General features: G+C 32.8%; 1 protein-coding gene across 1 annotated transcript; it reads left to right on the forward strand.

Annotated features, from left to right (window-relative positions):
• Positions 1-8,133: 8,133 nt before the first annotated feature.
• On the forward strand, positions 8,134-11,268 carry LOC122304818 (transcription factor MYB1-like). The gene is made up of 3 exons (XM_043117081.1): positions 8,134-8,269; positions 10,352-10,481; positions 10,827-11,268. Exons 1-3 carry the CDS (start codon positions 8,137-8,139, stop codon positions 11,266-11,268), a joined length of 705 nt encoding a protein of 234 aa, XP_042973015.1. The 5' UTR covers positions 8,134-8,136.
• Positions 11,269-14,740: the final 3,472 nt, after the last annotated feature.

Here is a 14,740-nt window from a genome sequence, read left to right on the forward strand (position 1 = left end):
CAGAGTATTGACTTAGAGTTGTTTATGTTAAAAATTATCTCTACTGGTTTTTATGTCTTGTAATTTGGTTTTGAATCAATGTTGAGACTTGTAATATTTTATTATGTGTGATTTAAACGAGTTTGTATTTAAATAAAAAATTATGGTACTTAGTTGTAAAATTTTTATTACCGCTACGTTAATTTTACTGTACACGTGTTGCATGTACACACACTCAACACTTGGCGAGGGGATGTGTGACCCGTGTTGTCATCATCCCGACGCCTCAATTTCCATGTGTCCATACGTGGGAGTTGGGGGCATCACAACTAATCTAGGAGGTAACTCCATATAGATTTTTTCATGCAAATCACCATGTAAAAATGTATTGTTTACATCTAATTAGTGAATATGGTTGTTTTTTATTGCAACAACAGAAGTAGTAATCTAATTGATGTTATCTTAGCCATAGGAGAAAAAGTGTCAAAAAAATCCAGTCTCTCTTGCTGAGTATAACCTTTTGCCACTAGCCTGGCTTTATGCCTCTCTGTAGTTCCATTAGCTTTATATTTGATTCAAAAAATCCATTTACAACCAATGGTCTGTTTGTTTTTAGGAAAAGTAACAAGCTCCCAGGTTTTATTTAGCTCTAAAGCATCAAGTTCATTTTTCATAGCATTTTGCCATTCTGGTATTTTAGCAGCTTGTTTGTAGGTTTTAGGTTTTGAGGAATTAGTAATAGAGGCAAGAAAGGCTTTATGTGAAGTTTACAATCTATTTGCAGAAAGAAAAGAGGAAATAGGATAGCGAGTACCTTGAGTAGAGGAACAATCAGTAGAAGAAGATGCATGGTTTGCATTTAAAGAAGCATTGCAACAATAATAATCTTGCAAAAAATTAGGTGTTTGTCTAATTCTGTTAGACCTTTTGAGTTGTGGGCTATTTGATGGATTTTCATGAGGAATTTGATCAATCTATGAGGTTATATCAGGAAGGAAAGTATTATTGGGAGAAATAATACTATGATCAGTAGTGTTATCAATCTGTGAAGGTATATTAGGAGAAGAAGTAATATCAGAATGTGATGAAGTCTAATGAGAAGGAATAGGTAAGTTGATATGTGAATCATAATGAGACAAATCTGAAGGAGGAAACAAAAAAGAATGAGTTTCGGATTTGGATGACAAAGCTGCAAAAGGAAAAACTATTTCATGAAATATAACATTTCTGGATATGAAGATTTTGTTTGTGTTAAGGTCCATTAATTTGTAACCTTTAACATCAAATGGATAACCTAGAAATATTGATTTTGTGGCTCTTGAATTGAATTTTTTTATTTTTTTTTTTTTTATTTTATTTTATTTTTTTTTTCTGTGAGTTTTAAGTGTAGAAGCAAAACAAAGACAACCAAAAACTTTTAGACGTGAAAGATTAGGTACTTTGTCAAAAAGCATTTCATAAGGTGTTTTATTTTTAAGAAGAGGGGTTGGGATCCTATTTATAATCTGTGCTGCAGTTAATACACAGTCACTACAAAAAGATAAGGGAAAATTTGCTTGAAACAACAAGGCTCTAGCTGTGCTTAACAAGTATTGATATTTTCTTTCAACAACTCCATTTTGTTATGGAGTTTTCACACAACTTCTTTGATGTAAAATACCATTTTCATTATAGAATTTTGTAAGAAAAAATTCCGGCCCATTGTCTGATCTTATTGTTTTAACAGAAACATTAAACTGTGTTACTACCATTTTGCAAAATGTTTGAATTAAAAATGGTATTTCATACTTTTTCTTAAGCATGTATACCCAAGTACAGCGTGTGAAATCATCAACTATGATTAGAAAGAATTTAAAACCAGAATAAGAAATGGTAGAAAAGGGACCCTATATGTCACAGTGAATTAAATCAAACTTCTTATTTAAATTGGTTTGGGATATAGAAAATGGAAGCTTCCTTTTCTTTGCTAAAGGACATATATCACAGACATGTTTACAAGAAAGAGGTATAGATGATTCTATCTAGTTGAGAGAGTATAATCTTGAATCAGAAACATGACCTAATCTATAGTGCCAAAGATCTAACAGATTTTAAGTAATAGCTGAAACAAAGTGTGTAGAATTTAGGGGTGAGTTCAGTCCGGTCCTGGGAGGTTTTGTGGACTAGACCAGACCTATTCGGTCCAGGGTTTTCCCAGCCTGGACCAGACCAAACTCCCTAAGGGTTGGGACAGTTCAGTCTCATTCTGTCCGGTCGGGTCCGATCGATCCATTTGGTCCATGGTTGAATTTTATTTTTTATTTTTTATTTTTTATTTTTATTTTTTTATCCTAGGATATTTTGTTTAATATTTATGTAATTATATTGTGATTTATTTAATATATATATATATATAGTATACTATTATATATATATATATTAGTAATATGCTAATACTATTAGTCTATTAGTATATAGTAAATTAATAATAGTTATTAACTTATTTGCTATAACTAATAATACATTAGTACTATTATTATAACTAATAACTATATGTAATAATAGTAATACTATATGTAATATACTAGTATTACTATATCTTTTCAAACACCACACATTTATTAATACTTTATGTCATACTATATTAAATAATAGTAATACTCTATGTAGTTATATTAAATACTATATTACTAATACTCTGTGTAGTTATAGTGATTTAATACTAACATATTACATATTAAGTTAATTATACTAATACTATTATAAATTCAGTCCCTCTTTGGAACGGAGCTTCCGTTCTCACGCTTTTAACGGCAACAAATAATATGCAGACACGTCACCAATTCACATACAAAGCACATGAGCCGCATCACAGGATAGTAAAATCAAATTTATAGAAATCGTGTGAAATGTTTTTACTGAAAACACAAAACCTAACCCATTACCCACATCGGTGCACCTCTCCTGCTAAATCACATTAATTTATCTAAAGAATATCCATCACCAAGTCCTAAAAGCTAGCAAACATCATTTTTCCCCACTATTGCATCCCCCCCTTCTCTCTCTCTGAAAGCTCATTATGCGATAGAAATCATAGATCATAATGAGAACAATCTATGCAACTCTTTTTCTTGGCACTGAACTTAGTTGCAGGAGGTGATAAAGTCGTCAGCCTGCCAAGCTACCATAGGTTAGTTTCCAGCGGTATGTGGGATACATGACCATTGATGAAAAGCAGCAGAGAGCTCTCTTTTACTACTTTGTTGAAGCAGAAACAGAGTCGGCTTCCAAATCTCTAGTTCTTTAGTTGAACAGAGGGTAAACATGGCTACAGATCCTGGGAGAGAAGGAGGACAGAGAGAGAGGGAGGGAGGCAGGGGTGGGGCTCGACGGGAGGGAGGGGAGGGAGTGAGTGGTTTCCTGAGGGAGGGGGAGGGAAGGATGGGGCTCGACGGGAGTTGGAAAAAAAAATTTATTCCTCTTCATGCAGTCACACGTTTGGTAATATGTGGTGTGTACGTGGCACACCTCGATTGGAGGCCGTTATTTGGGAGAAATAAGTTAAACCGGCCTGAAGTTATTCTCTTATAAATTTATACATATATGATATATTATAATTTATACCATAACTCTTATAATATGTTAATATATTAATATATACTAGTACTATATATTATAATTAATAGTTATACTTTAAATAGTATAATAATACATTGATACTAAATATATATAGTTATAGACTTATAATGATTTAGTTATTATGAATTTACGATTAGTATAGCTATATAATTGTATTTGTATTAGACTATTAGTAATTTAGTATAGCTATATTATATTAGTAATATTAGTTATATTGAATCAATCAGTTAGTATAACTATTTTCTATATTATTAGTATTAATAATATTAGTATTATTTATAGCCATATAGCCTATATTAGACTTAAGAGTCTTAGACTATATAATAGACTACTAGTATTAGTACAACTGTATAGTTATATATTAATACTAATTATAGTGAAAAGTATAACTATATAATAGTATCAATAGTAGACTAATAGTATAGCTATATATTAGTATTAGTTATATTGTTATAGTGATTTAGTATATTATAATTTCTATATTATAATTTATACTATAACTCTTATAATATGTTAATATATTAATATATAGTAGTATTATATATTATAGTTATACATTAAAGAATATAATAATACATTCATACTAAATATATATAGTTATACTTATAGTGATTTAGCTATATATTAGTATTAGTATTACTTATAGTATTTAATATAACTATATAGTCTATATTAGTATAAGTATAACTATAGTATATTATAATATTAGACTATTAGTATTAATTTTTTTAATACCATATTAGACTATTAGTATAAGTATAAATATTAGTATTAGTATATAATTATAAATATTAGTATTAGTAAAAAATTATATAATTAATTTATAAAATTATTTATATAAATTATATATATTTTTTTATTTTTTATTTTTTTTCATTCGGTCTGGTCCAGGGTGGAAAATCCCTAGACCGGGATCGGACTGGACTCATTCGGTCCTTCGAAATTTGGACCGGACCGGTCCGGACCAGCCGAATCTTACCCCTAGTAGAATTAGACTTATATTGAATGCAAGAGTAAGCTTTTGATGATGCTTGACAAAAATGATAAAGGCCTTGCTTTTCAAATGCAATCTCAATCATCTTCTTTAGTGATTGGTCCTTAAGAGTCATAAAATGAGAGACAAAGATTAGATTCTTTGGTTAGCTCAGAGACAAATAATAGGTTGAATAAAAAAGTAGGAACACATAGGACATTATATATGTAGGAATAATGTGTTAGAAAGGCAGATAGTGCCAATATGTGTAGCTGGAACAATATGACCATTAGGAAGATTAATAGAGGCAATAATTTGTTTTGGGGTAGAAGAATATAAGTGTGGTGAATAGATCATATAATCTGTTGCACCATTGTCAATAATCCAAGAAAATTTGGATTATTGAGAGGTAGAAACAGAAGTACAATAATTGCAAGAATTTAAAAGGTATGCTGCTGCTGTACCAGAAAATGAAGAGGTGGCAAGATTTACAGCTACTGTTGAGATGGTGTTCAGAGATGAAGATGGTTGAGAAGAGTTGGCAAGTGCTTGAAGTTTATTGAATTCTTCAGCAGTTAAAGAAAACCTTTGTTGCTCATTACTATTTTGAATATAGACCTCTCCATTTGAAATGGCAGCATGTGCAGAAGGTACAGATCTTTTGCCTTTTGGTCCAGTCCATCCAAGAGGGTAGCCATGAAGTTGAAAGCACTCGTGAACCGTATGGCCATTGTAGCCACAATGAGTACAATGCAAAGATGACTTCTTTGGCTTGTCTTTTGAAAACTTTGGTGTGACAACTTGCTGAGTAAATTGCTTGGCCATTAAAGCATGTGATTCATTGCAAGCTAAATTTGTCAACTGTCTTTGACTTTCTTCTTGCAGCAATAGTGAAAAGACTTTAGCCATGCTAGGCAAAGGAACAAGAAGAAGTAACTAGCTCCTAACAGAGGCATATGAATCATTTAATTCAATAAGAAACTTCAGCACATAATCAGATTATTGCTAAAGTAATAGGAAATTGAAAAGATCACATGTACATGTCGACATCTTTCCACAAGTACAAATTGGAAATGGCCTATAGCTAAAATATTCATCCCAAAGAGTTTTAAATGCATTGAAATATTCAGTTACACATAAAGACCCTTGAGCCTTGACTTATGCCGCTTAGAGATTTTTCAAGATGAAAAACTCTTGGTCCATCACTTTTGAGATATCTGATCTTGATTTCATTCCAAAGATCAATAGTAGAGGCAACATATAAAAGACTATTCCTTATTTCTTTGGAAATGGAGTTCATTAACCAAGAAAGCACTAGATTATTGGCACGTAACCAAGCTATCTTATTAACAGGTTGATCATTTGAGGGAGAAGTAATCAAGCCATCAATGAAAGCTACCTTGTTCTTGACAGTCAAAACTATTGTGATTGAGCGACTCCAAGCAACAAAATTGTCTGTAGTAAATATTTCTAAAACTAAGAGAGCACCAAGATTGTCTGAGGGATGAAGATAATATGGACTAGAGGAATCATTTGATGGATTCTTAGAGACTCGTGAATTTTCTGTAGAACTCATATCAAGAACTCGTACAAGAACATCAAGAAAGATTCAAGAAAGGTTCAAGAACTTGAAATGCAGAGAAGAAAGATTGAATTTGGTGATGCGAAAGCAGATTCTCAATCTGATACCATGTTGAGAATTTGATTTAAACCAAGTTGAGGTTTTGACAAAGAAAGAAATGAAGAGAAAACAGAGAAATGAAGAAAAGTTGATGTACGACTGAATTGTATTGAACTGAATAGAATTTCTTGAGTTATTGTACAAAGTATCAACTGTATTTATAATACTAACATCATTAAGGGTAATAATGAAAATTTAATTCTTTTTCTCCATTTTTGACTTTTTCTCTATTTTTGAGTTTAACTTCATATTATCAATCTGTGAAGCTATACTCCAACAAAAATAAATGAACTCCAGACTCACAATATAATTTATGAATTACAAGTTGTTAATTACATGAAATTTAAATATATATATATATATATATATTTTATCAGTTTAAACTTTTGAAATACGCAGTGATTTAATCTAGCTAGAATCAAGAATAAAGGTGGAACTTTGACTTTACATTTTACCTATTCAACACCAGTTTATTAAGGTCCTAGTTAATTTGAACCTCTCTACATGTCATCCCATTAATTAAATATTACATGTACTGGTAGACGACCACCCTCACCTTACAATGGCTGGAACTACATGCTCTGGCGAGATCCAACTCAAATCCAGTGAGGTTCGGTCCGATCCGGAACCCCAATGTAGGTTAGCCATGGACCACCCTCATAGCGGTGGCTCGATGGCAGGCTGCATGATCTGGGTAGCCATTCTTTTAGTTTGTATATAAAATATTTATTTTTATTATGTGTGGATGTGGCTATTTTACTTATCATAAAGAGGTTGATGCGGTAGATTTTGACCGGAGGGTGTAAATTAAAGTGGCTTTATATTACGGTCTATTTTAATTCTTAATGTATATTTTTTAATGATCAAGATAAGATAATTTCATAATTTCATTACTAAAGAAGGAAAAAGAAAAATACTTAAGAGTTGGGGGAGGGGTGTGAGAGTCTCAACAAGCACTCTTAACTTTTTCACAAATACTTAGAAGTGGATCTAAAAGGCTTGGTTTATTTTTACAATCATTCTTATCTTCAATAATCATTACAATTTTATTAAATTTTTATAAAAAATAAAATAAATAATTCAAATTTTTCAAATTTTAAAATAAAAATAATACTAAAAAAATATATTCTAACAATATTTTATTCAACTTTTAACTTTTATCTTAACTCATCAAATCTCATTATCTCATTTTATTTGTGAAAACAAAACAATAGATAAGTGCAATAATTAAGCCAGTACTTCTCAGTAAAAGAATCGCGTACTAGCAAGATTTTTAAAAGGGAAAAACTGAATATTTAGAAGACATGATCAAAAAATAAAACTTGAAAATATAGAAAACTGAGGGACGCAACAAGTAAGAAATAATGAAGATAATGTTTCACATGATCAAGTACTGCTTCCAGTCATTGCAGGAAAACAAAGATTTAAATTTTGTAGATGGACTCGATTCAAAGCGTAGTAGATAATTAGAATATATAGAGCACAATAAACGATGAACAACCTGCGACACTTCACAGTTCACATGGAACAAAGACCCCATTTTTACTTGCCTTTGCACGTTTATGTTGACTTGATTTGCTTGCACATGAGAAAGATCCTAATTAATTTACTTGATGGATAACACGTCGTGAAGTGGAAAAGGTTTTTAAAGCCTCTTAAGATCTGCAACGTGTTATCCTCTGCTTTTTTAATCTGAACCTGTACACTCTCTTACTAACACATGCATGCAATCGTCACTCTAAACCAAGCTCTGTTCCTCGTACAGGCCGGGTATAGAATAAGGTTTCCACCAACGTGTAGGAGAGCATAAGCAATCCTGAAAGATCCCAGAAGTCTTTCAACTACAGAGAGAGAGAGACAGAGAGAGAGAGAGAGAGAGAGAGAGATGGGAAGGAGGCCATGCTGTGCCAAAGAAGGTCTAAACAGGGGAGCATGGACTGCTTGGGAAGATAAAATCCTTATCAACTTCGTTAAAGTCCATGGTGAAGGGAAATGGAGAGACCTGCCTCTGAGAGCTGGTGCGTAACTAATTATTTTTATTTTTATTTTTATTTTCCCCCATTAAGTAATTGATACATTAGTAATGGTAAAATGGGGTTAGATCCCCAAAACAATATCAAACCAGATGTTAAAGTAGTCTCAGAAAAAAGGAACTACAAAATGGAGTATCCAAAATGATTCTGTCCTGTTTTTTTGTTTCGCCAGACGCCCATCACAAGTTCACATGCAAAGAAGAGAGACGGCCACCACATAGATATCGATCTAAGATCAGGTCCAAAGTGTTAGGAACTCAGGACCAGTACTTTGGTTTGCTTCCCGCAGTGGATACCGTGATACGAGGGATTGCACTTTTGTAAGTTGTGGTAGAGAACTGCATCGACTCTTTAGATAATCATGAGATACGATTGATAGTACTAATCAGATCAACTTTGTAAGCATCCAAGATAAAAATAAAAAATAAAGAAGAAGAGGAAGAAGAAATGCTTGGGGATCGTCCCGAGCATTTCTCCTAACAGTATATTTTTATTTTTATTTTTTTTATTTTTATTTAATAATTAAGAAAATGTTTTTAATGATGTTGTGAATTTTTTTTAAAATATTTAAGAATACCAAAAATATGGATGAAAATAAATAAAAAAATAGAATTTTTATTTTTATTTTTTGCCTTCTCGGCAGATCCTTAGGCTACATAGCACTACTACTACTACTACTACTAGTCTACTACTAGTCTTACTCTATTTCAAATTTATTGTTCTATTTTTTTAATATTCTTAATCATTAAAAAAAAATTAAAAAAATAATTAAAATATTCGAACCATAACATTGAGCAACATTTTCCTAAATAAAATACTATAGCGGCACATATAATAGGTGGTAATAAAGCGTTGATGCATGGTTAGATCTTAAATAGTATATAGTACACAACATTGATTATATATAGTGGCCATATATTTGAGAAAGACTCGTACCTAGACAAAGTGTACGTGAGATTCAGGTGCTCTCATCAGTTGGATACTCTATTTTCTTGACTTGTAGTTCGATATTCGCGGTATACGGACATGCGATAGCCTCATCCTATCATTAAATACCATGAAAATTAAATAGATGCTTATATAGAAAATTTTAATTATATAATATATAGTGATATGATGAAATTACCACATTGACATCTTTATTTTGGGATCCAGTATGGTAACTCTTCAGTGGAAAGTCTAAACTATATGATTTTATATTCTAAAATGACTAGTCAGTAATATAATCGAAATTCTATTGAAATATTATAGAGAGTAATAACTTCTCATTCATAATAATGTGGGATCTCATATACTATGAGCAATAACTTCTCATTTCTAAATAATATGAAATCTCATACACTACCTACTATTATCCTTATTATAAGGAGTATCACAATCTCACATTAGCCCTTAAATTTCCAATATCCTTGTCGGATCTGTCCCTCGTAGGTGGCACAGTTCAAGTCCCATATTTATGGGTGGGATAGGCTCCGATACCATTTGTAACGTACTCTACAATGGAAGGCTCAAACCATGTGCATAGTCTATACTTCAAAAAGATTAGTCAATGATACAATTGAAACCCTATTGGAACCTTACAAAGAGAAAGAACTTCTCATTCATAGACAATGTGATATCTCATATATCACATACTCTTATATATCCTTATTATATAGGTATCACAATTACCTAACAATTCTTGTTTGATAAGTTTTTAGTATTGTGTATCTCAAGGAGGGTTAGAATGCGATGGATAATTAAAAGTTTTCCATGGTAGGAGAAATTAGAACACAAAACAAATCTTTAAAGGAAAACGTTTCAATCCTTGAAAGGGGAAGGGAGAAGACAGAGATGAGATGAGCTCCTCCCCTCACAAATTGGCCTTAAGAGGAGGAATACTTAGAGAGATCACAAGACTCTGAGAAGGGTGCCATATACATGTTTTGACATGTCTGATTTTCTTTGTGACCAATACTTATTGCTTATCTCTTCTCTTTGTTTTTTCATGTCTCTCTTCATACTTTATTTTTGTTTTATCTTACACTTTTTGCAGTTATTCACATTGATGGCATGTTTGATTTGTAGGGCTATTGCGATGTGGGAAGAGTTGTCGGTTTCGATGGTTCAATTACCTAAGGCCAAATATCAAGAGAGACAACTTTTCTCTAGAGGAAGAAGAACTCATTATCAGACTACATAAGCTCCTCGGTAACAGGTATTGGAAAGTGTTTGCTTTCTACATGTTTAGAAAATGGAACAACACATCAGCAAAGATGAGCAATGGAGCCTTAGGGTTTAATTTTGGTGGGACTATCATCTGAATTATCATCCAGAATGAAAAAGAAATCTCTATGACTTAACTACTCAAAACGAAAATAAAATATTGCATGCAGTGATGTAAGTTCAAGATAATCTCATAATACTAAAGGAATTTGTTATTATTACAATTACCTTTAGATTAGCATGTAGTTATTTTTCCATTGAAAGTTTGAATATATTAAATAGTTTAATTGGTCAATTGGCTGTGTAGATAAATCTTGAATTTTGGATGTATTTGCAGGTGGTCAATTATCGCCGGGAGATTACCGGGGCGAACAGATAATGACATAAAGAATTATTGGAAAGTCAATTTAAGCAAGAGGATGCAAGGTGACCACAATGCTCATGACTCTAATAAACAAGATATTGAATTAAGAAGTAAGCTGGAAAGTACATCAGATCAGTCGAATCGAGGAGTAAGACCAGAAACTCACCCAGTTATGAGGCCAAAAGTAGTAAGGTGTACAAAGGTAGTAATCCCATTAGAACTAGATCATGATAAGCCTATGGACAATGATAATATAGTCCTCGATTGGAATAGGGACTTCCCAAGTTCTTCAGCCAGCCAGTTGAAGAAAAATTCCCACGAATATTTGTTGGACTTCGATTTTAATGAGCTTTTGATATCAGATATTCTATCCACAGATGGGCATCAAGATAAAGAAAGAAATGAACATGCATAGACTATCGTGGAAGGAGAAGTTGAACCTAAGAACATGTCTAGTTGGCCTGATGATTTTCTAGTTTCTGGACATGAAGCCAAGATTGACGATTTGATGGATGTAGCAATGGCAGAGAATTGGAGGGAAAGTGACCATTTTTAACCAAATGATGCTTTGGATTTGGAGAGATTGTCATCCTTTCTATATTCCGAAGATGAATGGATTATCTGAAAGCAAATCAGTTGCATAACTCATGCCTAAGATTGAAATGTTCACATAAATCAAATCAGAAAAATGGTCATGTTTTTCTTAGGAAGAGCCAAGCGTATAATTGACATGTTTGTCTTGTTTAGCTTTCAAACTAAAGAAATTTAAGATGCATTGTAGTTAAGTTGGAACATGTTTGTCTTTTAGAAATGTTTTAAACTATAATAATTGGAGGGATGAAGTTTTAATTGCTAAAGTAAATTTGCAAAATTCTCCCACAAATTCTTCGGCAAACTTCGTTACATGAATTATATGCTCGATTTGTTAAGCTTCTTCTTCAAGAGGAAATTCTGTTGAAACAAACACACTGAGTCTATTGGTGGAAAGAGAGACAAAACACAATTATGAACTATGTATCCCAGCCTTACTTAACATAAATAATTGAATAATACTAAATGCAGTTTTCAAGTGTATGTGTTACACACTGTGTAGTCTCATTGAAAAAAAGTAGAGCAACCATTAAAAAAAAAGGTAGATTTTTTCATGTGGGTCACAAGTGGATCCCACTTTTTTTTAAAGGGACTACGGTGGAACTTGCATACTTTAGGACTATACAAATCATTTTCCTGAATGATTACCATTTGCTAATAGTTCTCATGTTGATACATCACATTATTAGCTAGTGTGCATTCAGATATTTCCCTTGTTGGGCCTCTTCCTTATGTTACTGTTGAAGGTTTTTAATACTTTTTCACCTTCGTTGATGATTTACCGATAATGATCTTAGATTTACAATGAATTTGCAATGTTTGCTTTCATGATTTTCCAATCCTACTTATGTATTGGCGGAAGCCATGAAGTCAAGATGTAGGCGGCACAGATACACTTTGTTATCTACAGTGTGATAACAAAGTATTTTCTCACATGCTTAAAAAAAGTTTACAAATAATTCATAGCATAAATAAATCCAAGTTTTGGTGTTTGTATATCACTTTCGCCTCTCTTTGGCCGTTGCCCACTTTGGCTAGATCTAAGTTTCAATATTTGTAGATCTGAGTTTTTGTGTTTGTACATCCAAGTTTCTGTGTTCGTTGATCTGAGTTTCCACTTTTGTACATTTAAGTTTCTATGTTTGTATATATACATTTCTATATTTGTAGATATGCTTTTTGGATTTCTTTATTTTAAAAATCTTCTAGCAAAAACTAAGTGTTTGTAGATATACACATTCGCAACACTATCAACTTTGTACATTTGTTGATACCTGAATAGTATTCACAGCACGAGTTTGGACTGAACAATGGATTCCAGAACATAAGGCTTTGATTTATGAAGGCTATGAAATACCTGAGGACAACAGACAGGATTTGGTGGAGACTTTGTTTGTTGAAAACCAGAGATGTTGGGATATGGGGATGCTTAGATCTCTCTTCAATCCAAATTTGACTACAGAAATAAGAAAGTTGCTGATAGGGCTAGAACATACAGTTGATAAATGGATTTGGGAGCATGAAAGGATTGGCAAGTATACTATTAAGAGCTGCTACAAGGTTTATTTCAAATCAGTTAAGGGCTGTTGCAACATAGACTTCAGGAAGGGTTCAATAGAATGTAGTTTGGAAGGCTTTGTGGAAATTACCTATTCCAAGTAAGATTAAAATCTTTGCTTGGAGAGCTTGTAGAGATGGCCTGCCAACAAAGGATAATCTTTTGAAGAATAAGGTAATTACTGAAGGTCAATGTTGCTTCTGTGACCATCAAGTTGAGGACTTAAACAATGCAGTGTTTAGTTGCCATTTTCTTCATGACTCTTGGAACAAACATGTCCCTAGCTTGGTTTTAAACTAGAATGCTAAATTTTTTGATGTAGTCTCTCAACTCTGTCAACTGAAGGATTATGTAAACTTGGCCCTGTTTTGCTCTTTGGCTTGGGGTTTTTGGTATCGCAAGAACAATAAGGTTTTTGACCAAGTAGTTGTGCCCATCAAACAGGTGTTTGAACATGACTTAGGCCTTCTGAGAAGTTTTCAATCTGTTAAGGGACGGTCTCATACACAAATGAAGAAACATCTTAAATGGTCTCCACCTCCAATTGAGTGTTTGAAACTTAATACTAATGGGGCCATGTTCTGTGACCTCAAAAAGGCTGGAATTGGGGTGATACTTAGGGATGACAAGGGTGAAATGCTTATGGCAGCAAGCATGGCTAAGAATGAAGTGGAAAACCCAGAAACCATTGAAACATTGGCTATTTTTTGTGGGATGCAATTGTGTGCTGGTAGGGCTATCATGAATCTAATTGTGGAATCCGATTGTCAGTTGCTTGTTAAGTCTTTGCAGCAAAATAATATGCTTGATTCCCTTGGGGCTCTTTATGATGAAGTTTTGAGATTAAAAACCTGTTTTGCATCTTGTTCTTTTACTCATGTATTTAGAGAGGGTAATTCAGCAGCACATTGTCTTGCAAGACATACTTGGAATGTTGAGATATGGGAAGATTGTATTCCAAACTTTCTTTCTCAAGCTCTTTGGCTTGATAAATGTTTGAAATCTTGCTTGTCTTCAACGAAGTTGTTTTTCTATCAAAAAAAAAAAAAAAACTTTGTACATTTGTGGTGGATTTTTTGTGGTGGCTCCTAACTTTTATCATGGAGATTCTTATTTGCTTGAAAATATGCATAGATCTATACCAATTTCGATTAATGTAGATGATCCTTATGACGTTGTAATAATGTTCATTTTCTATACAAAAGATGATATATTTACAATTGTTCATCTGAAAATTTCACTTTCTTGATGGGTATTGAAATTTCCAACATACCCCTGTAAAAGCACGAAATTGTCTACCAATTTCCTTGAACAAATAAGTTAGATCTCAACTATCAAGATTATGAAACGAATCAAATACTTTAAAATAAATAATCAAACTTGCAAGACACAAAGATTGGTTACGAAGGGAAACCCTTTAAAGAACTCTTTAAAGGTAAAACCCTACGGGGCAGCCAAACCCAGGAAAGTCAATCTTATTATTTGAAGAACAATTACAAGCAATAATCAATTACAAAACCTTTGCAATTCGACTCTCTTACTTGCCTAGACAAACGACCAGTTTGTCTTCTACCGCAATAGCAGCCAGAACCTCTGGCGATCTTCAAATGTTGACTTCCCTTCTGGAACTCTAGAGGCTGAAATCCAATCGATGTTCCTTTACACTCAAAACATGATCACACTCAAGAAGATATGAAAAACCCCATGAAAATTCTCAAGTGAATTTTCTCTCATGAAC

The sequence above is a fragment of the Carya illinoinensis genome, chromosome 3 (genome assembly GCF_018687715.1).
Source record: "Carya illinoinensis cultivar Pawnee chromosome 3, C.illinoinensisPawnee_v1, whole genome shotgun sequence".
Lineage (NCBI taxonomy): Eukaryota > Viridiplantae > Streptophyta > Magnoliopsida > Fagales > Juglandaceae > Carya > Carya illinoinensis.